This window comes from Drosophila willistoni, assembly GCF_018902025.1.
Source record: "Drosophila willistoni isolate 14030-0811.24 chromosome 2L unlocalized genomic scaffold, UCI_dwil_1.1 Seg196, whole genome shotgun sequence".
Taxonomy (NCBI): Eukaryota; Metazoa; Arthropoda; class Insecta; order Diptera; family Drosophilidae; genus Drosophila; species Drosophila willistoni.
This window is the reverse complement of record NW_025814048.1, coordinates 3,525,480-3,552,463: the sequence shown is the minus strand read 5'-3', so window position 1 is coordinate 3,552,463 and position 26,984 is coordinate 3,525,480. Positions and strand designations below refer to the sequence as shown.

The window sequence follows — 26,984 nt, the reverse complement described above, 5'->3', positions numbered from 1 at the left end:
CACCGAGAATTCTGTAAAGTTCTCGAAGAGATTTGCTCCAGAAGTTTACGGTCAATGATTAGTGATTTCTTATGAGTGGAGGGAGGAAAATCCTTCTTCTAGCTGACCTAAACCTAACCGTAAAGAAATAAATGGGAAACTGAACCTAAGTTAACTTACTGCCTAATCTCAAGTGGCCAACACCCATTTAAATCCATAATAAAAAGGAAAAGGGAACGTCCAATATATATTTTTGACAAATAGCCAAAGGACATGAGCAAGCAGTAAGCAAAACGGAAAGTCAACTGCCAAAAGCCGGAAGGTGGTCGTACAGATTGAGATGAACGCCTGATAGAGGGAAGTGGGTGGGGTAAGAAGTGGGAGGAATGACATCGAGGAGGCTTAAAAATCATTGTGCGCACCATTGACTGTTGCTGGCATTTTGCCCCATTTGCTGTCATTGCACTGCAGCAATTCATAGCTGGCAACGGAAGGGTGGAACGCTCGGGGTGGGACAGTAGCATGGCAGGTGGCTTTGCTTTGACTAACTATTTTTAACGTCACATTCAAGTGACTTCAAAAAGGAGGACTTTACAAGGACATACATACAAACACATAAACAAATTCGCCATCCATATAGGTACGTCTGTGTGTGTGTGTGTGTGAGTGTAAGCCAAGTCACGTGCCAAAGCCAGTGCCAGTGACCGGTGCATTGACCCACCAAGATACAGGAGATATGAATAAACTGGGTTGAGGATGCTCTTTCATTCAAGAAAACTAAATGAAAGGACAGAGATTGAATAGAGATATGAAACAAATTCTCCTGCCAAATGACAAGTGGATGACTAAATTCAATTTTTCTCTCTAGTTTTTATAAATTTAAATCTTTAGTTACATTTATTTTTATTTCATCTAAATGAAATATAAATTTGGAGTTACATTTGATTGTAATATCTTTGCATTGTTAGACCTAAAACATTATAAAGTATTATTTAGTTGTAGTTCCTGCAAGTATTTTACAAAATAAAGAAAGATATGTAAAGCAAATTAAACATTCAAAAAATTGTTGAAAACCTAAATAAACTTTAATGTAACAAAGACCTATAAAGAAATGAGAATCACCGAATACCATTTTCCTTTCATTCTTCTCTCTTTTTCCTTCATTTAGTATTGACTAATTCTTGAATAGATACTAAGTGCAAAATGTCTTTAGATTGGACGAAAATGGAATAGAATTATATGAAAAATATGAATGGCTTAAAATTCTTCATTCTATATGTTTCTTGAAAACTTCTTTACTATTTAGAACCTACTTTGCTCCACTAAAGATTCATTTAGTTTCCAAAATTGTTAAATAGATATTAATTAAGTTTTTTACCACACTTAAAATTCAATTTAGAGCATTATTAAGTATAAAGAACAATCATTTATTTCATGGTCAACTCATTGGCTTAACATAAATAACAGTAACTAGTATCTAGTAATCTTCCAGGATCAATTTGGGTACTACATTCATGCTGGTCAGTTCTTGGAATAGGAGCTTGCAGGCATAAGGCATGGATATTTTTGAGACATGAGCTGATGACTGACAAAAGTGGCACCAAGAGCAATAGGCCAAACGACCGCAAATGCGGCAGACATCCACTTCGAAGGCATCGGAGGAGATCATCAGACGCTCCATTATCAACATGCTGGCGCCGTACGAGATGAGGCAATCCCGCTCCATTTCACCGAGACGTAAACCACCTTCGCGACTGCGACCCTGAGTGGGTTGACGGGTGAGCACTGCTTTAGGTCCTCGAGCACGGGCATGCATTTTGTCCTGAACCATATGCTTTAACTTTTGATAGTAGACCGGACCGGAGTAGATGTAAGCCTCCAATGGGGCGCCTGTGATGCCGGAATAGAAGAAGTCCTTGCCCATATAATTGAAGCCATGACGAACTAATTCTGCTTGGATATCCTGCACTTTGGAGCCACCGAATGCAGTGCCATAATGGAATTTGCCCTCCAGGACACCAGCCTTGCCACCCAAAAGCTCCAACGTTTTGCCCACTGTCATACGAGAGGGAAAACCATGAGGGTTCATGATCATATCTGGACAAATGCCAAAATCATTAAATGGCATATCCTCCTGATCCACTATAAGTCCAGTGACACCTTTCTGACCATGGCGGGAACTGAATTTGTCTCCAATTTCTGGGATTCGCGTTTGACGGAGCAGAATTTTTATCAGGAAATCCTCCTCAGCATTGGCAGAGACCATCACACGCTCCACATAGCTTGGCTCGGATCCTTTATAGCTAATGGGAACTGCTGTATAAGGCACCTGTGGCGATTGACCCTCCAGCGGATTAATGGAGGTCACCGCTGGCATTTCCTTATTGATCATAATCTGTTTGTTCTGCACTTGTTCGCCCGGTGAGACAATACCATCGGTATCTAGGACATCATGCTTGAAGATCACCTTATTTGTCAGGGCATCCTTCACAGGACCCATAATGCGATCGAATGTCTGATTGGCGTAACGTTTCACTGTGCACTTAGAGTTCTTGTAGACCAAACAGCGACCATAGCCACGATCAATGGAAGCCTTATTAAGAATCAATGCATCCTCGATATCATAGCCAGAGTAACTCATCACAGCCACAGTGGCGTTCTGTCCAGCTGGAACCTTATCAAAATTCGTCAACTCAATCGTCTTGGACTTGACCATGGGTGCTTGGGGATAGACCAAATTGTACATAAGGGAATCGATGCGATTCTTTTGATTGTAGCCAATCATGCCCATGGCCTGTTTACCCATGGCACATTGATAGGTGTTCCTAGGACTCTGATTGTGATGCGGATATGGGACTAATCCTGCACACACACCCAACAGTGTGAAGGGTTCGATTTCCAGATGAGTTGTTGTTGGATTTATATTCTCCTCATAGCAGGCTATAAACGAATCATTCTCCTCATTCACATCGAGATATTCTATAAGGCCGTCCAAGAGGAAATCATCGAATTTTCTTATGCCACGCTGTAGTTCATCCAAATGATGTTGCTTGACCAAAGGACGACACTTCTCCACGATGATATAGGGACGACATAGTCGTCCTCCATCCGTGTGAACGAATACGCATCGCTGACTGTAGGATGTATGTATGGACACAAAGCTGCCAATTCGGCCCTTCCTTCGCATGTATCGCATGTTCTTCACCAAATGCTTATGATTCAGGGTCAGGCCGAGAACATTGCCATTGATAAAGACCAGAAATACATGAGGATTATTAATGGGATTGCCGCTAACTTCCCGTATATCCTCGACGCCGGCATTGTAAGCCAAAATCATGACTGGATGCTCATCCACCTCCGTCGTGATGTGAGTCATCAGAGCCAAATTCTTGACGAGACCACAAGCCTCTCCCTCGGGTGTATCGGAGGGACACAACATGCCCCATTGACTGGGCTGCAGGGAACGGGGTCCCGAAACCTTTCTCGACTTTTCGAATTGTGAATTCACACGCGTCATCATGCCCAAGGCGGAAATGTATGAGAGACGTGACAAAACCTGTGTCACTCCACCACGTTCCATTTTAAATCTCTTGATGGTCCAATTTCCTGAGCTTATGGCCGATTCCAGACCAGCTGTGATTTGGGCTGCTCGCATATGTTTGACCACATCAAATTGAGCCGCCTTCACCTTGGGGATGTTCTTATCGGCAATCATCTTGAGCTCCCAGTTCATGCGCTTGAAGAGATCCTCGAACATCAGGGATATCAATGATCCAGCCAATTCCAAGCGCTTGTTGCCATAGTAATCCCGATCGTCGAAAAGAGTTTTATCCAGCTCTGCGGCCATGACACGGCGCACCATTAGTGCCACATAGATGGCTTTCATTTGAAAGTTGAAATTGTCCACTGGCACATGGGCCAAAATGGTTGTCATCAAGAGATCTCGCGCCTCCTCCGGGGGTGTCTTTGTGGTGGCACTCTGAAAACGCTTCACTACCAACTTGGAGCCTGTTTTTTAAATAAACTGTTAGTTAATCCACCAGATAGTCCTTTTTTTTCAACTTACCCATATAATCTAGAGCACGCTGCTGGGTAAATATCTTCAGATTGAAAGCCTCCAGCAAAGAGGCACCAAAACGATTCTGGGATTGAGGATCCACACCTATATGTGACATTATCTCCTGATCCGAGACAATGCCCAATGCCTTGAATATAACAACAATGGGAATATCGTCTGTCATGGAGTTGTGCTTCAGATAATAGCGTCCATGCTTGCTCAGAACCAGAGTTCTTGATTTCTTCTCGTGAGTCGAAGATGTGACCTGGCATTGGACGACGCCGTTGAAGTCTTCGGTCAGCATTTTGTTCCAAGACAACTGTTCTTGAATGAGTATGACTTTCTCCTGACCACGCACCACAAAGTAACCACCTGGATCCAATGGACACTCATTTAGCTTGGACAACTCAAATTCAGTTTTACCCGACAGCACACAATTTGAGCTTCTCAGCATGAGGGGCATCCTTCCGATCAACATATTATTTCGTTTGATGCGTTGAGTGCCCCTTGTGTACTCAATGTCCACAGTGATAGGAGCCGAGTAGGTTGTGTCCCTCAGACGGCACTCGTGCGGCGTGGTCGTCTTGGTTATGTTAAATCCCTCATCGATGTCTGGTTTGCCGACACGTACATCCAAATATTTGAGATAGAACAGTGGATCTGCTCCGCTGGTCACTATTTCATTGGCCTTGACAATTTTCTTGATGTCCACATTGATGAAATGATTGAAGGAATCAATGTGTTGTTTCACCAGTCCCTTGACTTGCAGGAAAGCCGGCAGCAATTTCCACTTCTCCTCCAGTGGCTTGATGGGCAGTGTCCAATCCTTGCTATCCCCGGCATCCCAGGTGGGAGGCTCTATGTTGTCATCAACCTTTTTATACTGCATTTAAGCGAGAAACCAATTTAACAGAATTTCAATTAAATTTGGTTCCCTGTTGCTGCTGCTAGTAGTGTTGCCAGGTTTTTTTCTAATGCCCACATGGTCACACGATGCCCTATAGATTTGTTATCGATTTGAAGGCGCCAAGATACTGGCAATTTAAAAACCCAGCTATAAACAATAAACAAACACAGTGTTTAACCAGCCAAAATTTATAATTCTCAAAATCAAATGCAAAAACACAATTACAATTCGGATTCCATTCAGTTTTAAACCTTTTTCACAATCTGCACCACATCTTCATCGTTGAGTATGTGCTCAATGCCCACTTTTTGCGGTTGATGCTTCACCGAAGAACCCCAGACCAAGGCGCTGTGTGGAAGATAAAGGTTTAAAATGAAATATTACAATTGTTCGTATATTTCGTGGACTTACTATTTAAACTCCTTGGCTATGGATCGATGCAGTTTGTTACAGAAGTCCTCAATGCTAGTTCTCTCGTTATGCAGCACCACGGGCGAACTGTAATCCGGTAATTGTCCTTTCGGCTTTGTATAAATTCGGACCAGCTTTAGGTATTCCCACATCATCTCCAGCAAATCATCGAAATTCCAATGATGATGCGCCGAAATGGGTACACAATGAGGTATCTTATAGATCACATCCAATTCCTCAATAGAAATTTGATCGATTTTGTTCAGAAGATATATGCAAGGAATATAGATGCGATTGCCTTCAATGACATCGATTAAATCATCACTGGTGGCATCATAACGTAAGGTTATATCCGCATTGTGTATCTTGTACTCGGATAAAATCGTCTTGACCAGATCCGTATCCAACTCAGATTGGGTTACCATGCTATTAAGATTGATGCCACCCTTGTCCTTGCGCTTGTAGTAGATATTTGGGGGTTTCTTGTTCAATCTTATACCAAATCCTTCCAATTCATGCTCCAGCAGTCGTTTGTGTCCCAAAGGTTTCAGACAATCTAGCACCATAAAGATTAAATTGCAGGTGCGGGCCACCGCAATCACCTGACGACCACGACCTTTGCCATCCTTAGCGCCCTCAATGATACCAGGCAAATCGAGCAGTTGAATCTTGGCTCCTTTGTACTTGATGCAACCAGGCACCGTGGTGAGCGTTGTGAACTCATAGGCCGCCACTTCCGAGTATACGCCAGCCAAATTTGACAATAACGTGGACTTCCCTACAGAGGGAAACCCTACAAAACCCACTCGAGCATCTCCAGTTTTGGCCACCTCAAAGCCGGCTGCAAGAGAAGAAATACAATTAGTGAAATTTGCGCTTTCTATCAGTAGCTGGACTTACCCTCGCCAGTTCCACCGCCGCCGCCTTTGGGTGAGATCAGTTCACGTCGTAACTTGGCCAACTTTGCTTTCAGAAGACCCAAATGAGCCGAAGTAGCCTTATTCTTTTGGGTACGGGCCATCTGGGACGTGGTGGTAAGAAGCAGACAGGTTAGTTTTTATTGTCCATGTCAATAAGGCATTTTTTGACTTACCTCCGACTCAATAGCCGAAATCTTCTCCAAAATGGTACTCATGTCTAAGCAGGGGTTAGTTTAATTAACAGAATTTAATTAAATTTATAATATTTTTATACAAAATACAAAAAAAAAAACTTCTCGCGTGGACGTCAACCGATACCAAAGAAATACACCCGATTACCGATAAGTCGATTACTGACCAACCGATTGCAAATTATCGATTGGTGACAAATTTTAAAAGTTGGCACTTCCCAAGATTCCGTTAATGGATTGTTAAAATGTTTTCCAAGGGTAATTGTACAAATTATTTTTCTTGAAATTTGCAGTTTATAATAAGCATTTTATTTTGTTAGGCAAACCACTTGGCTCCTTTTTGCCAAATCAACAAAAAGTTAAAGCGGAGTACTCTTCTTCCTCAAGCAGTCGCAGCTTTCAGGCTGCTTCCAGTCTCTCGACAAAATCCAACCAAGCGGGGGGCAGCCAACTACGGCAAACCAAACTCTATATCAATCAAAAGGATAAAAAACTAAAATATGATGGCTTTGTCGAAGAAGTAGTGCCTAAAGTGAAGGCCAAATACGATTTTACTTATGTGCCGCCACCCAAGGGTTTAAACAAAACATTTGGAGGAGTTGTTGCCACAAAAACTGAAGCAGCAGGAGTCACCAAGGACAACGTGGAAACAGCTCCAAAGTTGCCAGATGATCCATTGACCCAAAAGCCGGGAAGAAATTTGATCAGCCTAATTGGACGAGTTGACTATTCTATGAAGACTCATAAAATGCATCCTGATTTAAATATTATTTGGAATATTTATGGTACTCTATGGGATGTAAAAATATTCTAGATTAAAAACATATTCTTTTTAGGTAAGCTTTTGAGAATAGTTGTGGGCAAAAGATTCGAGCATACTCTGCTGGTGAGAAATGAAGAGCCTGGACCCATACTTCAAGCGATTTACTATGATTTCGATGAAGATTTAAAACATTTAAAAAATGGTAAACAGTCATCATTTCTGTTCTATTACTTACTAGGACTTATATCAAATTATTTATGCATGTTTTCAGGTTGCTTTGTGCATTTGGTAGGACGTTTCAAAACTGAGAATCGTCTGCAAACTTTCCGAGTTAATCAGGTGAGCCCCGAAGAGTGGCAAAACAATTTTATGCGCATTGAAAATGTTACCTCATTTATTTTAATGCAGCAGAATAATGTACAAAAATAAGGTACACATAAATGGATTTTTTTAAATAAGAGGTTAATACTATAAGTTCTATAATTGACAACTCTTTTTCAGAGTTATTTCATTTTGTACTCCATTTTCTTGTTTAAACTCATGTTAGTATAGCCTAGGAACTACTAATAAGATAGCCTTCAAAAAGATGCTCCCCCTCCCACCCAAACATATATAGATTGAACTCTCCAGGAGCACTTTACAATTACATTATACGTACGAAATAAATTAAGTTTAACGAAATAAGAGGAAATACTGTTTGACTAAGTGGAATTCCACAAATTAAAATACATGACAAGTGTCACCATAAAGCCGGCCAACAAGGCACCCAAGTAATTTAAGTGCAGTGAAATGCCCTTTTTTTGCCGTTGAGATCTGCAAATGTCAAGAGAAAATGATGAGTAACATAAAATTAGTTCTTTAAGCCTCTACTTACCTTGTTTGCTTGGAGAAGGGCGATGGCGGACTAATGCCCGGCTCTGCACTATCCAAATAGACAAGTCCATAGCTAAATATTGTAATCAGTAGGCCCCATAGCAATGGGCTCAACCTGGAGCCCAGCTGGTGCTTTTCTGACCAATCTCGTGCCACCTGCACATATTGGCCTACCTGTTGTATATTACTGGCATTTATGTAGGGCACTGTGAAAACATAAACAAAAAAGAATTATTTGTTGATCGGTGTTTGTGATTCAAGGTCGTAAATTGGTTTGATTTTGATATCAGCCGAGCTAAACACCAAAGATAAACACGGAAAGAAACAACGCGTCAGAAGTTCTGTGGGCGCAGTAAATGTTGATGAACGGGCACATCAAAAAAGAACAATTACTCTAGCGGAAAATTGAAAATCTAACCATTGTTACGTAGGCAGAGACCTGTTTAGGTTACTCCCACGTAACCCCAATGAAGGAGTATGCGACATTTACATACACTATAATCAATTACGTGCAGAGTCTACTAATGTGTTCTATTTGCTAAAGTAGGGAAAAAGAGACTTCAAATTGTCAATTATCACCACAGAGTGGGGTGATAAGTTTATACCAATTAAATAGTATACTTAGGTATAGATTACTTTGCCTCAAAATATATTAATTGATTAGCCAGAGATGACTTCATATGGGGAGTAGGGTATATATTTGTAGGGCGATGGGATCATTATCGTTTTACAGCTATGATAACTAATTGCCAAAACGAAAAAAAAATACCGTCAGCTTAGGTCAATATACCGTTAACTCTTTTCGTCTCCAAGCATAAACAATAGAGCTGAGTCAAAATATTTAAACAATTAACAATCTATGCAAATGAGAATCTCCAGCTGAAAACAAAATACGCAACTAACAATTTGTCTAGATGTCTTTATATATACATATGTATATGTATATATAGTATGTTTATTTCAATGACTCAAGAAGGAGGTGGACAGGAGGAATGGAAAATGCGTTGAGGTGAGATCATAACGTTTGCGTTGGGCTATATTTATACAACCAAATATGTACATTTATATTCATATAAACACAAACAAATGCAACCTTGAGTTTACTTCAACTAATGCCCACCCACTGCCACACTCCACCTCCCACTCCTCAAATCGAGGGGGGTTTACTCACTTGTTAGAATGACACTTTTATAGGCAATTATAAGTATAGCAAAGATAATGACCAATTGCTTAAGACGCGGATCAAAGGTAACGCCCACTCCACCGCCGCCGCCGCCCACGCAAAGGTTATTGGTGACCTGGACAAATTGGTTATAAAAGGAATCGCTATGCTTCTTTCTCGGTGTGGATGTGTACAAGGAATGAGTCGCCGATGCGAATGGGTCAACGTTTTTAGACCGACTGACTTCTAGTTCCTCTGCTGGGGCTGACGACGGTTCGAGGTCTCCGCCTCTCGTTCGATGAGCAAAATAATGCATTTTGCAATTGTTGATTCTATATTCCAGTTGATCTTTAATCGCCGGAACTGGCAGTACACACGTTTTTATTTAAATTCTAAGGTAAACAAATCTGTTTTAATTTATTTTTTTCCTATATGTACACACACACAACTTGCAACAACAAAAAAGAAAAGAAAAACAATTGGAAAAAAACACCCCTGACCTCCCCCACCAAACCCTCCACCGACAATCCAACTGGAACTGCACGTTATCGTCTATCGAAGTGGGCTATCGATAAGGCGCACCAACTCGAAAAAGAAACCAAGGCGAGTTGAAAATTGTTTTTAAATTAATTACTTATGTAGTAATAATTGTATTTGTATGATTTCTTTGTTTCTTTGTATTTTGAAAAACAGTAATAATAGATATAAATGTACAATTTATGTCGTTTTGAATTTAAATATGTTTTCCTCAATGTGTGTTTAATACATTTTGAATGCATTTTTTCTTCGGCGTATTTAAATGGATTAACTAAGATTTTTTTTGTTTTGTTTTATGCATAGAAAAAGTTGTTTAATTTTTTAATAAGGCTCATATTTACGTTACTTTTTCTTCTAACTTTCTCGTGTGTTTTTTGTTTCATTTCTCATTATTATTCGATATAAAATCAGACCTACAAACTAAAGCAATATATATAAAACAAATTATAAAATGGTTTTGGGTGTTTTTTTTTTGTTTGTGTTTTTTGATTGGTTTCTATAAATACTAACTAAAATGGAAAGCAAATAAAAAGGAACACAATTACATATTTAAAAAAAATCAAATTTTTGGATCATTTACAATTTAACAGATTAGACGACACTTTTAATGATTGCATAGGCTAAACTTTTAACTTTTTTTCTCTCCTATATATGTTGCTACATGTTTTTGTTTTTTTGCATTGGTCTCAATCCACAGATCTATTTTTGTTTTCTTTTTTTTTATAAATATGTTACAATTTCTCTTTGAATTAGCAAATACCTTATGTGGATGTTTGTTTTTGTTTTGTTTGATGTTTTTATGTTTACGATTAAGTTGGTTGTTGTTCTTGTTGTTGTAGGTAGTGTCGGTTTAACAACTATTGTAGATCATTCTTTTGTCCACAATCTGATCAGACTACATCTTAAATATTTAGTTAACTTAAGAGCGCCCTAGACTAAACAGTAACTAAACTAACAATTATGCGCTCATTAATGTTTTCTTATTTCTCTTCTTATATGGTTTTTGTTTGTTTTGTTGTTGATTTGTATGCTGCTCATTCCTTGTCATCTTGCCATATCTTACGAATTTGTGGTTGCTGCAGCCCCACCACGCGTCCGCTTGGCTAGGGGTTCCGTCGTATCGACAACTCGTATGTTGTCAAATACATTAACAACCTATAGATAAAGTTTGTTAAATCGAATTCAATTTGTCGAGTTGCAACTACTTCTACTAGGTTAAAACAATTTTAAAACTTACCTGAGTTTTATCATTGGTTAGAAGTGATTTTTCTGCTGGCCGTTTCGTCGTCAAGCCAACAGCAGCTCTCGATGTTGTCGACGGCAGTGTTGTTGTTGTGGTTGATGCTGCTGCTGTTTTCACCGCTGTTACCGCCAATGGCTTACTAGAGGATTTGGGACCCAGCGTATAAACATCCATGGGTATATAGATGTCGATATTCTTAAAATTGGCTGCGGCAGGCATTCGATAATACATCTCTGGCAAGGGCAGATTCTTATCGAAATCTTTTGCATTGGTGTCACCAAGACCAACTTTGGCATCAATAATATATATGGCGAGATCGCAGAGTGCCCACATTTTCTAAAAATGTATGCAAAAAGTAATATTTAATATACGAAATTGGGTTTATTAAGCTCTTGTACTCACATAGTTATCTCGCTTGTCGGTGCTCTGACTGAACTCACGATGTTTGATCATTTGCAGCATCTGCTGATAGAAACCATAGACAAATGTATCACGTTTGGCCATCAACGGCTCCAATATGAAACGTAAACATTTCTCCATTTTACGCAATTGTACATAATCCTCATGATTCGTAAAGCTTGGATCGTGCACCAGTACGGGTATGGCAAAGGCCAGCATATAGTCAGGTAGAATGTAGAGCGATTGTGAGTCCGTAGAACTATCGGGAGCTGAAGGGAGGGCAAAACGTGTGAGAAACTAAAAAGTACAAGGTTTCAGGATGAAACTTACATGTCATGGCCACAGTCTTGAGATATTCGCGACGTTTATTAATATCCGCCTCCACATAATGACGCACCAGATCCTGCAATCTGCATAATATTGAGCAGTTGATATACAATTTGTTAAATTTATGTTCCAATGGACTTACTTTCTATCAGTCTCCAGGCCAGATAGTGCATACATGCCCATAAAATCCAAGGGTAGACAGTTCCTTGGTAAACTCTTACCCAAACCTTTATGCAACTTGCGGGCAAAGATTTCTCTTACCTGTGGCACTGGATCGACCTAATAGGAGAATACATATTAATTGGTTTCTAGTTTTGTTTCTAAGGATTTTGTAGACGTACCATTAGCTGAGAAAGCTGCAAATACTGCTCGGCACTGTATTGATCCCCGACACCCTTTTGTTCGCACACCTTGAGCATGGCGCAGGCTGCTCCGAGGCGTAGCCAGGATTTCTCTGCCCCACACAAACGATTCTGCCCCAAAAGATCGCCACGCTGATTAACAAAGGCAGCAAGCATGCGAAATGTCTTCTGGGCGGCATGTTCATCAGTGCGAAGACCCAATAGCCAACGGGCCATTGTCTTTAGGGCGTCCAGTTTACATAGAGTATCTGGCGGCAGTTCCTCCTGGGCACACCAATCGCTAGCCTCATCCGGCAGTTCATAATCCCTTTGCGCGGGCACTTCCTGTATGAGTAATTCCTTGACTATGCGTCGTGCTATCATGTTCTTGATGGGTGTGAGGAATGCCTGTGGCATATTGAAGGCTATGTGACCCAGAGTCACAATTTTCGTTCGCTGGTGATCGCAATTGGGTGAGAGTTTTAGGCGCAACAATTCAATGATCTCATTGAAAATGGGATGCACAGTCTGTGTAGTGGTTGATGCACTTGCTCCGGCACCGTTGCCGCTACCAACGCCGCCGCCGAGACCAACACCTGCTCCACCTGCTGCTCCATTGCCATCAGGTCCAGTGCCGGTTGATGATTGGGTATTGACGAATATGCAGCGTACCGCATGCTTGGCCTGCTTCGGTGTACCAATCAAGGCGAAATCCTTACAAATGGGTGCCAACTCATTAAGTATAATGGGATTGGCATCGTCCACCAATGGCTGATAGCGTCCTAAATGGGTTAAAGTCTTTAGAACCAATGGAGCCACATATTCATTCTCATAGCTGAGCAACGAAATCAAATGACGCAATGAGGTGTCCGTAAAAAAGTGGGCGGAGAACACATAGGAGAGCATCTATAAGAACAAAAAGTGATGCAGGTGAGCCAAATGGTTTTTTATACTCCTTTAGTCCAACTTACACTGAGAAGCTTAAGGCCACGTTCGCCAGCCTCATGACGATTGATGCCAATATCCTCGCAAATGGAACCACCCTGTATGCATTTTTCAATCAACCTGAAATCAAAACAGAAACCTTTGAATAGGAAAACGATAGATAATGAATGATTCTTCTACTCACCCAATAAGTACTCCAATTGACTCCTTGTCCACCATCACAGAGGCTACGCGTTCGATCAGCATTTTGACCGTATTATAATACAGATTTGATTGAATGTGGGCGCCCAACTTTTTGAGAAGCACACCCATGGTATCGGCGCATTCCCGACAGCTAACATCACGTTTCAGTACTATATTTATGCAGCGCAAAAGCTGAGAGTCTTTGCGTAGATTATTACTAAACTGTGTTAAAAATTCGGCAGCTTTCAATGGATCCGGCAGTAATCTGAAACGAAAAGAAACTCGATTGAATATCCATTCATATTTAGTTAGGCAGATAAAAACTCACTTGGCAATGGTGGCCTGTTTGGCTTGGAGTTGGCTTAGCACTCGCGGCGTAAACTCCTTCGAGTGATGCAATTTAATCCAATCGCTAACCGTATTCCTTGTCTTCATTTGATTCTTTTGCAATTCAACAAATGCCTTTGTGGCATTTGCATCGAGATCACCAAGTAAATGATACAACTTCTTCATTCTTTCTTCTGGTGCCAATTTATATGGCACCAGGCAGGTGATGAGCAAGCGTTCCACCAGCAAACGATCCTCTAAGCCCACTTTGTAATAGCCATGTAAGATTTTGTTTTTAATCCAATCGACTCGCAGCTTTACTTCCATTCCTAAATCATTTGGCTCACAAATGGCTCGCTTATAGATGTAGGCCAAACCATTCATAGCATCCCGACGTATTTTGTACTTCTTGTCCAGAGTACGTTCTCGTACAATTTCAAGCAATTCCGGTGATTCCAGGGCTATGTTAAAATCACGTTTCGCAGTCTCTACAATGGCCATGACAACCTCATGGCGCACCACCTCGTCCAGATCGTGATTGCGTAAACGCAGTTTGTCAGTGATATCCGCCTGCAGATGAGGATGATTGAGAAGGAAATGCATTGAGGATTGAACGCATTTCACCCGCACTGATTCCTTGATGTCACAAAAGCGACCAAAGAATGTGCGCAGGAGATTTTGATATTTCTTCGAGAGTTGTGAGTCCTTCTCGGAGAACATGCGGGCCAGCAATGTGGTGGCCCCTAAAAAGAAGGAAAGTATATAAATAATTAACATCTCAGCTACTTTGTGGAACTTACTCAGCCTTTCAGCATCATCGGTGGACAGCAATTTGTTTTCCAATTGAGGTAAAACGGATACCAAAAGATCTCCATTGATGCGATTTAACTCATAGAGCACATCATAGATCTTATTACTGATGGACAGTTTGGTGTTTGGTTTATCCATCACCAAATGACGATTGAAAAACTATAAAAATCTGATTTAGTATCTTGAATTCCCCTCGATCAATTGATCTTTATGGACATACAATATTAATGGTGGACTCTAGGGCATCTCCTGTTTTGCGTAGCAGTTGTTCGGTCAGTTGGCTGGCATATTTATTGCTGGATTTATTTGGTTCAACAATGTTTATCAATATTAAATCCAGCAATTCAACTCTCAAATTGTCCGCTTCTGTTATCAAAGGACTGAGGACATCTAGAAAAAAATTTGTAACCTTGGCGCTATGCTGGTCACTGGAATATAGAAAATGAATACCGAATCAGTACCAGATATATTTAAACCTTTTAGCATACTACTCACTTGACAATTCTGAATATAGTGCTAAATAGTTCATGGAATATCTCCTGACAATCCTCCAATTCGAAGCACATATTGAACGATTTAACAAAGGCTAAATTTTCCAGGAAATAGAAATAACGTTTGAATGAAGGATCTTTTGGATCCTTAAGGCCATGCAATTGTTTGATGAAAAACTTGAATATTATTTTGATTTGCTCTTGCTCTTTGTATGGAGCCTCCGGGGCGTAGACACGCAATACATCGGCTATACAACAGGCAATCAATAATTGAACATCCTTAGAAGGATGCTGCATGAAGAAATCGTCCAGAAGATGTAAAGCCAATGGTATATACTGTTGATAGAGATTCTCATCCTGTTCCATAGTCTGTAGGACATTCGCCAGAGTCTGCCGGAAAGATCCAAAAGAAAATTGTACAAGTATTCTCTATACAAATTGGACTTGTGCCCACCTTGAGACGCCTTATCAGTTCATCCGTGCCCAGATCTTCCATCAAGGGTCTACAACCATTCGGATAAACTATATCCGCCATCCTGCTACCGGGAGACGGTGTCCTAGGCACTCACCGTGATATGTTAAACTACAGAACAAAACACAACCATCGATTAATTAGTATTATTACGAAAATATGGATAGTAATTATTAAGGCTATTCATGCCGACGACGGCGACCCTCGCCTCGCAGCATTGCCAAATCAACAACAGCATTGCCATCACTCTCCCACTCACGTACACGCAAGCCAACACACACCATCACAACACACATTCACACACATGAAACGGTGTTTTTTTTTGCTTTTTGTTTTTGCCAAATTAAAAGTTTATGTTTGCAACAATTCCACCACTTTGATCCTTAAAGACTGCTAATCCGTTTCTTTCAATTCATTAGCAAGCATTTACTTGCTGTTCTTACTTTTCGGTGCCGCTTGACTTTTTTTTGCCAAAAAAAAATCTTCAAGGTGCCGCTAGCACTGCGTTTCTTTCGTAGCGGTTAACAACGCACACAAACACAATCAACACTTAGTTAAACATTATACGCCGGCCTTGTGCTATTTAATTGTTTATTTTCATAGCGTTGTTTACGTACAAAATTAAAATAAAAAATTTAACAAATTTAACAAAGTTCCACCACTCTTGAGTTGCCAGATGGCAATAAACATTGCAAAACAATCGATGGTTTTTTTGAAATGGCGATACCTCGATAGTATTTTCAGACTATCGATTGTTTACAAAATTGTAAAAACTTTGCCTTATTAACCTATAAGAGTTAGAAATACCGAATATTTTGTGGAGTTTTTAGCTATAAGGTTAAATATTTTGTAAGTTGTATCTCAAATAGTATTAAGTGTAACATATAACGAATATTTAGGTTTTGGTATAAAAACCTTATGGTATACAGTTGCATATTGCGTGCATTTTGCGTGAATTTTGAAAATTTAACCTTTTAAAGAAAATTTTATTTTCAATTTCCATCGATGGACGGACCATCGATAGCTTTGCAATCCTAATAAACAGTTAGCTTCGGTGTGAGTGTTGCCAGACGGTACGACGTGTGGTCGAACAAATGATGCCAACGTCGAACGGAAAACTACCAACGTCAAACACGTGTATCGAACCAAAAAAGTACCAACGTCGAACGTCCTCTTGTTCAACACTGGAAAAATAATGGTTTTTGTTTTTTTTTTTGCTACGAATTCTATATATAATCGTATAATGCCGACCGATTTATCAGAATAACGGCTGCCATTAAATTCAAATCGATGGCGCTCGTAGTGGGGGAATGGTGTGTGTGCCAATTCGCCAACATTCCATTCTAATCCAATTAGCCAACGAAGACATCAAGTGCCAAGTGAAACCGCGAGGGAATCAGTTGTTGCTCCGCCCCAGCTGCATAATAATTATGATGTTCCTTACGTAAATATTGCATATGCGCGACGGAGTGTTTATAATTAGACACCAATCATTGCGTATGCAATGTGCATGCAATTGGAATCCCTCAATTTCTTCAAAGACAAATCAATATAAATGTTGGCCAAAATATGGCTTCTTTGCGTGTAGTCAATAGGTAAGTAAATTCCAAAGGTATAACATCCAGTTAACCCAAAATGGATCTTTTACAGATTAGTGTGCCGCGGCTTCGTGGTGATGACTCTACTTTTAATCTTCTTCAATGAAATATTAATCTACTATATAGCCCAGTCGAGTTGGCAGAATATTGATTGTAAACTGGGTAAGTCTTTTGGTAATTAAACGAGATTGATGTCACTTTATATTGATTTGCTCATCTCACAGAGAATTGCACACGGATGCTGCTTATTGCTGATCCACAAATTTTGGGCAATTCATATGATCGCTCCTCACACAGTCCATTGGCACGCTATGATTCGGATAGATATTTGCAAAAGTCCTTTGAACGTGCCGTATCCTTCACCCAACCACATATCATTGTATTTGTGGGAGATCTTCTAGACGAGGGTAATATAGCCACGGCACAGGAGTATAAGCAATATGTCCAGAGATTTAAACGTATCTATCATCACAAGCGCTTCAATAATGTAAGTGGATATTGGCTTAGAACGAACTCTCCGAGGAAGTCCAAGGTTGAGAAAGTTGAAATTTATTTTCCTAACAGTTTCGTATGATTTCGGCTTATTTGCAGCGTGTTCATGTCCCTGGAGATAATGATATTGGCGGTGAGAATGGCGATTATATATCGAATTCAAATCAACGACGATTCAAGAATGAGTTTATGAGCGAAGATCTCTTTGATTATGACAATCGTTTGCGTTTCTTTAAGATAAATCGCATGCTATTGGATTTCACAAATCCAGATCGGGAACATAATTCGGAACGTTTGCGTATTGGCGTCTCACATGCTCCGCTTCTCATTGGTGGCGGTCCATTGCTGAGAGCCATCATCAGTGACTTGGATCCACATATCATATTCTCAGCCCATTGGCATGAGTCCAGGATATTCATTTATCCATCAACGAAAGTCATCAATTTCTATGAGAATGCCGTCAGACACTTTGATCTGAGGGCCTTGAAAGAGCAGGAGCATAGCTACCTGGAGATAATGGTTCCAACATGCTCTTATCGCATGGGTAAATCAAAAATTGGCATGGGTTATGCAGTGCTGGGTGAGTCCTCTCTCATTTTGGTTAACTAACTAAACTTAGTTAATATCATCTTTGCCTATAACAACAGAGAACTATAATCTCCATTATACGGTGCTGTGGCAACCAAATCGTTTCATCCTACTCTTCACCTACGTCTTCTGGGGTCTCTTTGTCCTGTGCAGTGCCATTGTCTATAAAATGATGACCCGTTGCCCTTTCCGCGTGGCCAAACGTCAGACGCTCTATAGTCGCGTCTCATCTACCATACCTCAATTTTAGACTGTATGTTATTTATTTTGAAAAGTGGCTCATTATATATATCGAACAAACTTATATATTTACATGTATACATTTTATATTGTACACTTAATTGGAATATTGTTAGACTGTAATTTTTAAGTATTAATTGTGACTAATTTTTACTAATCTGCAAAGAATATTTTTCCAAAGATTCTTATTATGTTTTTGAATTTTTTTTAGCCTGTAGAATTTTTATATCCATGAAAATGATTCCACATCATATAGTTGAAATGGCATCCAGTTACTAATGCAAGTAATTAACATTTTAGAGAGACTAAAAAAATACTTATTGATGAAATTTCAAATATATATTTTAAAATGGAATGAAACCTTGTTTTGATAATTTTCCAAATCTTTTGATTTTTTATTTTAAAAGTTGTTTGGTTTGCATTATATGCATTTAAATTGCATTACTTTTGATCGAGTCTGGAAGAGAGTTATATAAAATTTTAAAATAAATACATATATATACGATTCTTTCGACATTTTGGTTCATTAATTTACAAAAAAGCACTGTAATTAACTTATATTGGAGGGATTAAACCAAGAGAATTTGAAGAGGCAGTGGATTCATTAAAATGAATTTAAAGTATTTTGAATTAAATTGATTGTTTCAATTTGGAATTCGAATGGTTTTAATTCTGAGAAATTAAATTAGTAGACATTTTAGTTGTTTATCACTTTTATCTACAATTGCTTTAGCAACTTTCGACTCTTTTTTTAAAGGTTGGAGGTTGATGCTTTAACATCCATTTTAAAAAATTTATGGTTAAGCAAACGTTTTTTCTTTCTGTGATAATAATTCTAAATCTGGACGGATAAATTGAAAAGTATAGAACATGCATTTCCAAAGGGCATTTTTCAGACAAAATATTAAAAAGTTTATCTTTAAAATTCTTTGTTTTACTCCAGACTGTATTAGATAGACTCTGAAAAGTGAAATGGTTATAATTTTTGATCATTTAGATTGACTGGAATTGAAGGAAACGATAACAGCAAAATCGGATCTTTATAAATAATTTCAAATTCAATATTTCGCAAGATTAAATACGTTTTAAAGAAGTCGAAATCTAGAAAAATATTCTAAATATGGGAAATGTTTCAAATTCAAAATTATTACTATTTTAGGTAAGAGTAATTTTCTAAAATTTCTTGTTAGTTTTAGTTTTTAGGTTCCATATTGAAAAACTCAAAATATTGCTGTTATAATCCGAAAGATAATTCGATATAAGCTTTATATATTCGTAGCCGCTCATGGATTGGAATCGTGGCTATAAACACACTTTCTTGTTTCCACTTCGACATGTTTTGATTTTCTTTTTACTATATATTCTAATTTTTGTATTTTTAAAGTAGAATATTTCCTAATTCTCCAAGATCTGAAATATATGACAGATCAGTACGACAGACAGACACATGTCAGACTGTCAACTCAAAATGCTCCCGTTTTCCATATCCTTTTTCAGAATTTAGTAGTAGGTAGTAAATTCACAAGAAGTAGTGGCGACCAAGTGAAGAAATAGAGGGAAATTTGTTGGTTTTGGAGTACTCCGAGAGTGCGCATGCTTTGTGTTTGTTGTCATTAATTTTGGGATGAGAAAAATACGTTGAGAACCGCTCGAGTGCCGGTCTTTCAGTCAGTCAGCCAGTCAGCCTGTTTCAGTTGAATTTCGAGAGGCAACGCGTGAGGTTGGTCGGATCAGAATAAACGAGGAAGAAGAAGTGCAGAGAAGTGAGAGGAAAAGCGTCGCAGTCGTCGTCGTCATTGAAGTCGTCTTCGTCGTGGAGTCGGCAGGATAATTAAGCGTGACGCGTGTGCGTAACATAAAGATAAATCCAAAAAGCAAATGCCTTCTGCCCCTGAGCTCTCGCTCTCTAGTTTTGAGTGTGGTAAAATGATGTGAAGCTGCAACAACGAGGAGGACGGCGGTAAAACATTAAACGAAGACGCGAAAGAAGCGGAGCCAGCGAAGGTTGCCAGCAAAACGGAATTCCTTCAAAATAAAAACCTAAAACGAAACCGATCTTACCAGAGCCGGTTTTTTTTTCGTTACGAACAGCAAAAAAAAAAAAAACTGAGAAAAAAGAGATAAATAAATAAAAATTCTGAAACGAGATGGCGAAACGTTTGTTCTTAAGTCTTAGCCTGATCTTTGGCTGTTTAGGCGGTAAGTTTCTTCAAGCTGGCTGTTTCCTTTTTGGGCTGACTCATCCTCATCTTCATTCCTCGGCATACAGGTCATAGCCAAGTTACTGCCACGGCATTGCCATTGGGCGATGTCAGCATAACGAAAGGTCCCTCGAGTTTGATAACTCTCAAAGAGCAGAGCTCCCTGCAGTTGCCATGTGTCTATCAATTGCCTCAACTCTATCGCCAGAGCAATAGTGTGATCTTACGCTGGCGTAAGGATAACAAAACATTGCGTCAATTGGAACTGGGACAGGCGGCCAGTACGACAAGTGAACCACAATTGGAGACCATGTTAAGGGAAGATGGTCGCATCATAATGAACAAGGAGAATGGTTCACTGCAATTTTCAAGCATTTTGGCCAGCGATGCGGGTCAATATCAATGTCAATTGGTTATAGAAGGTGAACTGGCCGCCAGCTCAAGTACTGGGACTCTGGAGGTCATTGAGCAATTGAAATTTATGCCACAGCCCACATCGAAAAATTTGGAATTGGGTAGTCTGAGTAAAGTGCATTGTAAGGCACAGGGAACACCAACGCCACAAGTAAAATGGATGAGGGTAAGTCATCATTACATCAACTGATTAGTGGAGAGAGGATTACTTAAATGGGGTTATCCTTTTTGCAGGAAACGCAATTGCCTTTGCCGTTGAATGTGACGGATCAGAATGGAACATTGGTCTTCAGTCAGGTCAGCAACGAGCAACGTGGACAATATACATGCATTGCCTCCAATAGTCAGGGCCAGATTAGTGCCACCGTGTCCATACAAGTGGTAATCGCTCCACGCTTCACAGTGGCCCCACCCGAAGGTCCTCTTGAGGTTGAGGAATCTGGCGTGGTGGTTCTCCATTGTCAGGCAATGGGTGAACCCAAGCCGACTATACAATGGGACAAGGATTTGGATTATCTCACTATGGAGGATAATGAGAATAATACAGATTTGACTGCAAATCGCTGGCGTCTGCTGGAGAATGGCACTCTGGAGATTAGGAATGTACAGCCCGAGGATGAGGGACGCTATGGCTGCACCATTGGCAGTAGTGCGGGTTTGAAACGTCAGGAGGTACTCCTGGTCGTTAGATCCTCGAAATCGGCTTCAAATTCCATAATCACACGGATTATTATTATAATAATTTGTTTGGCATTTTTGTATTTTGTCCTCGTGTTGGGACTGAAACTCTGGTATCGCTATCGTCGCCATTTGGGCAAGGTGCAACTGGAGGATGCACCGGCTCCGAATGATAATCATCATGATGATAATGAGGCGAATGCCGAGCATGAACCTTGCCTAACCGAGGCAAATTCCAGCAGGAATCTGAAATCGAAATTAAGGGAGAATACCATATTGGAGCATGAATCGCAGGTTGCCGATGATATCGTATGAATCTGATGAATTCAATATGTAAGGAATATATATGATCTCTGCTCCCTCTCCCAGACCCCTCCCCACTTCACCCGCGTCCTGTTATACCAATTTGTTGTTATAAAAAAAACTAAAATCTAGGGGAAAAAAGGAAAATTCTCTCCTTCGTAAAAAAAAAACAAATTATTTATCCAATATGTATGTATTTGTATCTATCTATGTGTGTATATATATATATATATAACCATTGTACAGTTATTTTTTAGTAGAATAAATATTTTATAGCTCTCATAGAGCTCCAATTTTATAGAGCAATCGTTTCTCTTCGCTTTTCTTTTTCTTTATTTTCTTTTTTTTTTTTTGGTTTTGATGACTGTTGTGGGTGGGTGGGTCGTAAAATTTACTTCTTCCACTTTTTTCCCAATGCTCAACAGTTTTTCTTGCGTTGTGTTGTATTTCTTTTTATGTACTTTTTATGGCTAAAGCAGCCGGCAAATGAAAAGTGCCGAGTGACGACGATGTTGCTGCTGCCTGAAGACAATCCATGCCTTCCAATCCATCGCGGCCCCTCCCTCCCCCTGAAAAACCCACCCAAAGTGGAGGTCATAAAGTTACCAGCCATGACAATGCTCCAAGTAAGTATTTTGTGGCTGCAAAGAGAGATTGTTCAAATGGTTTCCAAGAATGCGGATATAATGTGTGTCTATGTGTGTGTGTGTGTGAGGGAAATCGAATGCTAATTGAGTGAAAAATATTTCAAAAATAACTTTAAATTGCAGAAAAATACATAAAAGTTTTATTCGATTTTTTAGCAGCAGATATATAGGTATATATATATATATATTTGCTATTCTTAAAGGATCATCAAATCGTAGGATAGATAGAGAGATCTAAGCTAAGGAAACTAAAATCAAATATATTTTCCTATCAGCAGGCTGACATCTAAAGATAAGAAGAAATCTAAGATTGCTTCCTGGATTACATCTCTTATTCAATCCTCCCCTTTATTAAAACTGATTCTTCCTTTTAACAAATATTCCTAGATCTGATCTTTATCTTTCAGGAAGTCACAAGGTAATTCAAGTTTTCCTTTCCTTAAATTTGTAGAAAAGCTTTAAATTGTATAGTTCTCTAGGTTAAAAATTAATAGATTTTAGATCAATACGTTTCAATTTGAATTTTCTTAAAGAGTTCTGTTCAGTTTGTAAGAGAACTGGAAAGAAACTTACACTATCGATCTAGGATTATATATTGAAGGCTTAAAAAGCATTTACTTAAGGAAAAAAGTATCTTAAACATAAATTTGTTATTGCTTTTGTAGTTTTTTTAATAGATGCCTCGAGTTCAATAACTTTCAATTGGCATTCCATTATTTTTGCTATCAGTTTTGGATTATATGAGTTCAGTGCACTTTTAAGAGACACTATACAGGAGCGGATCAAAGGGTAAGTTATGGAGGAAAAATCTATCTTTAAATATTTCTATCAATCCACATTTAAAAGGAGTTTAAAACACAGAAAGCCAGTTTAAAATCTGGCCCTGCTTTCTTAGAATATATATACATTTTATGAATATTTCTTGATTGGAATTTTCATTCTTTTTAACACTCGTAGATCCGCTCCTGATTTCTTTAAGGTTTTGGTTAATTTTGTGTGTGTGTTTTCTTTTTATAAAATTTTACACCTTTTCCCGCAGTTTGGTTGGAAAATAGTTTTCATTATTAACACACCATTTGGCTGGAAGCGATCTCTCGCCCATTTCTCTGGCCCCGGTGCGAGGAAATTTCGAACATAAATTTTCAACTTTATGACAACTAATAACTGTCGCTCAAAATGGGAATTCTAGATAGGTTGGTGGCCGTCGTCTCCTTGGGCTGTTGCCTGATAATAATCCTTAGAGGGCCCAAAACCGAAGTCCAAGGGGCTGTTTAACCCAACCCACCCCTTAGACCCACAGTTTATATACGTATGAACATATATGCGCGTATTGTAGTTTAGTTTTATGACTCTTGGGTGTCAGTCGAAAAGGATCCTGGGATCTGCTGCTGCTGCTGCTGCTGCCTTTGCTTCTGCTCCTGTTTCTGTTGTTGCAATTGTTTTTGTTTTTGGGGGTTGGAAATAGAGAGTCGTAAAATGGAAAAGCGGAAAAAACTATAAAATGAAAAACCCACACTCACACAACAGTCAGACAGTAAGACAAAGAGACTAACTGACTGACTGACTGACACACGCTTATAATAATCGGGCCCGGCCACGCACAGTAGTCCCAAAATGGGTGGGTTCAAATCGCCTTCGAGGCCAAAGCGCCTCATAAAAAAACAGCAGCAAGCCACCGAAATGAATCCTTCTTCGTTTGCGTTGTTGTTGGGTCATTAAGTTGCATTATTCCTCCTTCATATAGCTCTATTTTTGGTTTTAGAATAGAAATGGAAAATCTTTGGTTGTATATGGTTCCTTTCTTGTTTGGTTTCCTTTGGACTTTTGCTTACCTTTAATCAACGCCTCGTACTCGTATAATTTTATGAGTCTCCAAAATTTCAAAAATCCTCTGCAAACATCAAACATTTTTTGTGTTAGACATTTAAATAAATTTTTACTATACGCGGCCTTTGTGTAGACTAAACAAAATAAACATTAAAAACTACACTCTGAATACCCTGCCTATTAAGATTGGCGGTGTATATTAACTAGTTGTTGAAAAACATCAAAGCAGACCCTGTTAAACTAAGTAGTATTGGAATTATAGGCTAAAATACTAAAATAAATCTATATAAATTGTATATTGTTATATTTAAGAAGTATTTTAGATTGGAGAAGATTTTAAATATCTGAAAATCCTTTGTTACTGTATACAAATTTAAACTGCTATTCAAATTCATTCTTCAAATTCATAATTAGAGACATTCCTTTAGTTGCCTCAGCTTATCCTGGCTTTAAGAGTCAAGAATCCTACATCGATTGGTCATTTAGTTATCACATTAAGAAATCTTACAAGGGATGGAAAACAAGTTTAATATTTACTTATAAAATTTTTTTGCTTACGATCTTTCTGTATTTATTTAAATCAAAAGAATATCTCTATCTCCTAAAAAATATTAAAAATATTGCTTATTTTTTAGTTTGTTAAATACATAACTTTTTATTCAAATCATCAAACTTTAAAAAATATATAATATTAAAGAAATTACAAAAAACAAGATAAATTTCTTGCCTTGAAAAATAATTTAATAAAATAAAAATCAATCAATGATTTATGAATTGGTTTAAAAGTTGAGTAGAATAAGAAAAGATATATCCATATTACATACTAAAATAAATAGAAATCTTAAATGAGATTATCTTCAAAATAATTTATGTTATACATATGTTATATGTTGGTAACTTTGTATATATGTATGTATTATGTTGATAGTTTTGACTAAACTAGAATAGAAATCTAATCACCGCAAACAACTATAAAGGATCGATCTATGAACATATACATATCACTGCTTTATAAACGATCTCTAATCAAATTTGAAGGTTAGGTAGAAAAGATATAGAAACTCCAACTAAAAATTCGTTTTATACTGTTATCAGTGTTAATTTCTACAGAGTATGCGAAAGTCGTTTCTTTGACTTGACTAAACAGATTGTTTCTTCTTAGTTTTGTTCTTTTTCTGAAGGTGTTTGCCAGAGAAATGCCAGAGGAAAAACTCGCAGGGAAAACTACACACACACATACACACACACACTCATCTATATTATCAAAGCCACACATAAACAAACACGGCAAAAACAAAAAAACAAAAAAGAAAATAGTACCAAAAAACAGAAAAAAATTTACAAAACTCAAAACGAACGGAAGGGCTCCCAACAACAACAACAAAAACAACAAGAAGAAACAGCATTTAATGCATGTCGATGTCGCCGTAGATCAAAGGCAAATTGTTGTTGTTATTGACGAGGGGGCCATGGGGTTTGGTTTGGGGTGGGGCGAAAGGGGGGCTGGAGTGATCAAGGGGGTGGTGCTCTGGTGGTAGGATGGAGGGAGGGTGGGGTTTAATTGCACTTGCCTGCGCATGTGTAGTTGCCTTTGATGTTGTCCCCTCCTCTCCTCCTTGTCTCCATCTCTCTCTCACTCTGTGGGCACATTTTGTTTATGCCATCGGCTATAAAAAACCATAAAATATGCATAAAATGCATAGGCAAAAATAAAAAAAAGAAGAAAAAAAGAAAATGGAGATAGAGAGAGGGAGAAAAAAAAAGGGAATCAAAGGCAATTGCGATTGAAGCTGAACAGGGCAAATGGAAATGGAAATGGAAATGAAGCGATTAAGTGCAGACGTTGTCAATTGGCAGGAAAAAATGTCACTGCTCCACATGGGCAGGGAATCAATAGGAAAACCTAATGGGGAGACACTTGATGAAAGGAGAAACCTCAGACAGAAACTGAGACAAATTATAAATCTAATCGCTTTATTAACTAATTAGCGTGGGGACACTCGATCTTCTTAACTAACATCTATCTTGGTAATAGTCTAATCACTCTGCTCTTTAGCTACGTAATCCTTTCAGATACGCCCCTGGTGACTTAAAAAGCAGCTAAGAAGACAAGTTTACTCAAAGATGTAATGCGATTTGAGCTTTTGACTGAAGACAGCAAAGCAACATGTTCATCAAGTGAAGTTAACTGGCTAACCAGTTAACTAGGATTTATAATGAAGAGACTTTCCTACATAAATCCCACATTTTTATCTACTAATGCTGAGATTTGGTTCTGGAATTTAATGCTCGATCTAGTATCTATTAACATATAACAGACGAGTGATAATTATTTCCCTTTCTCTAGTTGGAAGTTCTTTTGGAATTCGGAATTGCAGATATTAAATATTATTATTATGAAGAAAAAGATTAACAAAAACTTTGTTTGTCAGAGTTTTGGCTATGATTATGTATTTAGGAAACTCTCTTTTGAAAAATCATCATATTATAATCAAAAAATTATGAATTGTTTATTATTATGTTAAGAAAAACTTGTATAGGATAATTACATTCTAAATTGATAAAAAAAAACACGTTGAGTATTTAATTAAATTCTGACTTTCTTGACTTTCGAACAATTTAATAAATAAATAAACTCTTTTTGCTTTATGTTTAAAA

The 26,984-nt window shown here is 38.5% G+C and overlaps 7 protein-coding genes and 1 long non-coding RNA gene across 9 annotated transcripts; 3 read left to right on the top strand and 5 right to left on the bottom strand.

Annotated features, from left to right (window-relative positions):
- Positions 1-1,385: 1,385 nt before the first annotated feature.
- On the bottom strand, positions 1,386-4,989 carry LOC6640527 (DNA-directed RNA polymerase III subunit RPC2). Its single transcript, XM_023181975.2, has 2 exons — positions 4,046-4,989; positions 1,386-3,987 (listed from the first exon to the last, which is right to left on the bottom strand). The coding sequence occupies exons 1-2, from the start codon at positions 4,923-4,925 to the stop codon at positions 1,457-1,459; spliced, it is 3,411 nt and encodes a 1,136-aa protein (XP_023037743.1). The 5' UTR covers positions 4,926-4,989; the 3' UTR covers positions 1,386-1,456.
- A 126-nt stretch (positions 4,990-5,115) lies between these two features.
- Positions 5,116-6,588, bottom strand: LOC6640388 (GTP-binding protein 128up). The gene is made up of 4 exons (XM_002063540.2): positions 6,448-6,588; positions 6,255-6,375; positions 5,355-6,195; positions 5,116-5,291 (listed from the first exon to the last, which is right to left on the bottom strand). Exons 1-4 carry the CDS (start codon positions 6,487-6,489, stop codon positions 5,189-5,191), a joined length of 1,107 nt encoding a protein of 368 aa, XP_002063576.1. The 5' UTR covers positions 6,490-6,588; the 3' UTR covers positions 5,116-5,188.
- Positions 6,589-6,710: 122 nt separating this feature from the next.
- LOC26529507 lies at positions 6,711-7,657 on the top strand. The gene is made up of 5 exons (XM_015178908.3): positions 6,711-6,723; positions 6,786-7,093; positions 7,127-7,250; positions 7,302-7,430; positions 7,500-7,657. The coding sequence occupies exons 1-5, from the start codon at positions 6,711-6,713 to the stop codon at positions 7,655-7,657; spliced, it is 732 nt and encodes a 243-aa protein (XP_015034394.1).
- Positions 7,594-9,680, bottom strand: LOC6640389. The gene is made up of 3 exons (XM_002063541.4): positions 9,273-9,680; positions 8,103-8,307; positions 7,594-8,041 (listed from the first exon to the last, which is right to left on the bottom strand). Exons 1-3 carry the CDS (start codon positions 9,577-9,579, stop codon positions 7,930-7,932), a joined length of 624 nt encoding a protein of 207 aa, XP_002063577.1. The 5' UTR covers positions 9,580-9,680; the 3' UTR covers positions 7,594-7,929.
- An 803-nt stretch (positions 9,681-10,483) lies between these two features.
- On the bottom strand, positions 10,484-16,020 carry LOC6640390 (sister chromatid cohesion protein PDS5 homolog B). Its single transcript, XM_002063542.4, has 14 exons — positions 15,782-16,020; positions 15,321-15,449; positions 14,871-15,256; positions 14,596-14,803; positions 14,366-14,534; positions 13,567-14,308; positions 13,240-13,503; positions 13,082-13,175; positions 12,111-13,016; positions 11,912-12,048; positions 11,773-11,852; positions 11,446-11,711; positions 11,038-11,379; positions 10,484-10,955 (listed from the first exon to the last, which is right to left on the bottom strand). Exons 2-14 carry the CDS (start codon positions 15,399-15,401, stop codon positions 10,860-10,862), a joined length of 3,771 nt encoding a protein of 1,256 aa, XP_002063578.2. The 5' UTR covers positions 15,402-15,449; positions 15,782-16,020; the 3' UTR covers positions 10,484-10,859.
- Positions 16,021-16,538: 518 nt separating this feature from the next.
- On the top strand, positions 16,539-18,611 carry LOC6640391 (metallophosphoesterase 1). Of its 2 annotated transcripts, none has more exons than XM_023182097.2 (5): positions 16,539-16,933; positions 16,989-17,098; positions 17,161-17,423; positions 17,501-18,008; positions 18,076-18,611. In XM_023182097.2, the coding sequence occupies exons 1-5, from the start codon at positions 16,908-16,910 to the stop codon at positions 18,264-18,266; spliced, it is 1,098 nt and encodes a 365-aa protein (XP_023037865.1). In that variant the 5' UTR covers positions 16,539-16,907; the 3' UTR covers positions 18,267-18,611. The 2 variants fall into 2 exon arrangements, with proteins under 2 accessions (XP_023037865.1, XP_002063579.1); XM_002063543.4 differs by having other exon boundaries at positions 16,544-16,933; positions 17,528-18,008.
- A 1,102-nt stretch (positions 18,612-19,713) lies between these two features.
- On the top strand, positions 19,714-21,997 carry LOC6639944 (tyrosine-protein kinase-like otk). The gene is made up of 3 exons (XM_002063544.4): positions 19,714-20,455; positions 20,526-21,037; positions 21,106-21,997. The coding sequence occupies exons 1-3, from the start codon at positions 20,404-20,406 to the stop codon at positions 21,862-21,864; spliced, it is 1,323 nt and encodes a 440-aa protein (XP_002063580.1). The 5' UTR covers positions 19,714-20,403; the 3' UTR covers positions 21,865-21,997.
- A 1,218-nt stretch (positions 21,998-23,215) lies between these two features.
- Positions 23,216-24,410, bottom strand: LOC124460047. Its single transcript, XR_006954003.1, has 3 exons — positions 24,332-24,410; positions 24,014-24,245; positions 23,216-23,923 (listed from the first exon to the last, which is right to left on the bottom strand). It is a non-coding gene; the product is annotated as an uncharacterized LOC124460047 (long non-coding RNA).
- Positions 24,411-26,984: the final 2,574 nt, after the last annotated feature.